General features: G+C 54.0%; 1 protein-coding gene across 1 annotated transcript in view; it reads right to left on the bottom strand.

Annotated features, from left to right (window-relative positions):
• The window catches only part of LOC113209832 (calexcitin-2), a gene marked incomplete in the record, with an annotated part of 119,770 nt that overhangs the window by 6,473 nt on the left and 111,611 nt on the right, over nt 1–1,686 (bottom strand). Inside the window, 2 exon segments of the mRNA XM_052269307.1 lie at nt 40–159; nt 308–360. Of these exon segments, the coding sequence (XP_052125267.1) occupies nt 40–159; nt 308–360 (173 nt within the window).

Genomic DNA, 1,686 nt, shown 5'->3' with positions numbered 1-1,686 from the left:
TTAAAAATAAAGCGAAATGCATGCTTGACACTCGCTGACCTGGCCGTCCTGGTTGCTGTCCGCCCTGGTCCGCAGCCCCTCCCACACGCTCATCAGGATGTCCTTGGTCCTGGCCGCCTCCGGGGTCCCCGACGGCCAGTTGCGCACCTCGCAGATGCGCTGGAAACGTGGCACGGAGCGCGCAAATGTCAAGGTAACGCCGGTAGAGTGTAATAAAGTACTGTAACTATTCTGTTCGTTCTACGCTTAATTTGGACCTGAAGAGAAGAAAAGGGAACGCATACAACGTTTTTAGCGCACTACTCACCTCAACGGCGATTTCGAAGTCTTTCTTCTCGATGGTGCCGCTGCGGTTGACATCTGCAAGCACACAAAGAACGGCAACGTTTTATAGCGAAGGACGCAGAATCACTAAATTCAAAATGTAGCTCATTGTGAACAGTGTCTGAGCAGGGGGGGGGGGGGGGGGTGGAGGGTGATCTCCACCCGTTGCTCGCAGATCACAGTGCTCGGCACGACGCCCGAGGCGCTCGGTTTGCACAACCTGATCTGGGGACACTGAAAAAACAAAATCACGAGATTTCCTCACAATAAGCAAAGGCGCTCTGAGTATCATAAATTTATGAAACCAGCGTCGTTGCGGGCGCACTAGCTCTCGCTGGCGACGCATACGCGGCATGATCGTCGACTCATGGGGTCCGGCGGTGCTGCCTGGTGAAGCAGTTCAGACCACCACAAGTACGGTGAACACGTATATACACACCCCAGTGTCTCAGGGTAGCAACCATATGACCCTGTTTTAAGAAAAATAAAAATTGGCCCACGCGGTTAAGAAATAGACAGTTCCCTCCCCTCGCACGGTCTTGTGCGCAGCGGTGGCGGCTGGTTTTTGCCCTCTGGTAGAGACAGTCTCGGGGACTGTCTAAAAAGTGCGAGTAAGTCTTTGACAGCAAGAGTTGGGATGACGGCTACACTGCATGCTTCTGAACACCTAGCTCGTACGCTCGGTTAGTGACGGCACACAGATGTAGAGGTGAACTGAGTGGGGCGGGGTGGGGGAAGGGTGATGTTTACCCCTATCATCATCGTCTTTGCGGATCGCCTGTACCATCGAGAAGCAATTATCGTGTGTGTGTGTGTGAGAGAGAGAGAGAGAGAGAGAGAGAGAGAGAGAGAGAGAGAGAGAGAGAGAGAGCGAGCGAGCGAGCGATGATTGGCCCCTAGCGCCCAATCAGCCCCCTCCCCCAGCCCCTCCCCCTGTCTCCTCCAGGTACAGCTGCCATCAGGACTGTGCGCTCCTTGACGCAGCACAAACTAACCCTCCCGCTGAGGGGCGGGCGCCGGGCGCCTCGCGGCCGGGAAGCGCAGCGCGACACATCTTGTCATCAAGCCAACATCCATCATTCAAGCCTCCCTCTCTCCCGCACCGGCCCGCACGGGGCTGCTCCACCGAGAGACTGTGTTACTTGGGAATCCTTGCGCAATTACCAAATGAAAACACAGGATTTCATAAGGTAATTAACCCGAACAGCAGGCGTTGGGTTGTACGCGGTAAAGTTGATTGCGGTAGCGGCCGTAACTCGTGCGTGATAACATTAAAAACTTATTGGATAATAATTGATGATGTAATTGTCTTCAAAACAGAATGTGGAGAGAGAGCGAGAGAGAGCAAGAGAGCAAGAGAGC

Source organism: Frankliniella occidentalis, unplaced genomic scaffold (genome assembly GCF_000697945.3).
Source record: "Frankliniella occidentalis isolate FOCC.00 unplaced genomic scaffold, Focc_3.1 Scaffold88, whole genome shotgun sequence".
NCBI classification, from domain to species: Eukaryota; Metazoa; Arthropoda; class Insecta; order Thysanoptera; family Thripidae; genus Frankliniella; species Frankliniella occidentalis.
Note: the sequence above shows the minus strand (reverse complement) of the source record. Positions and strands in the feature narration are given on the sequence as shown.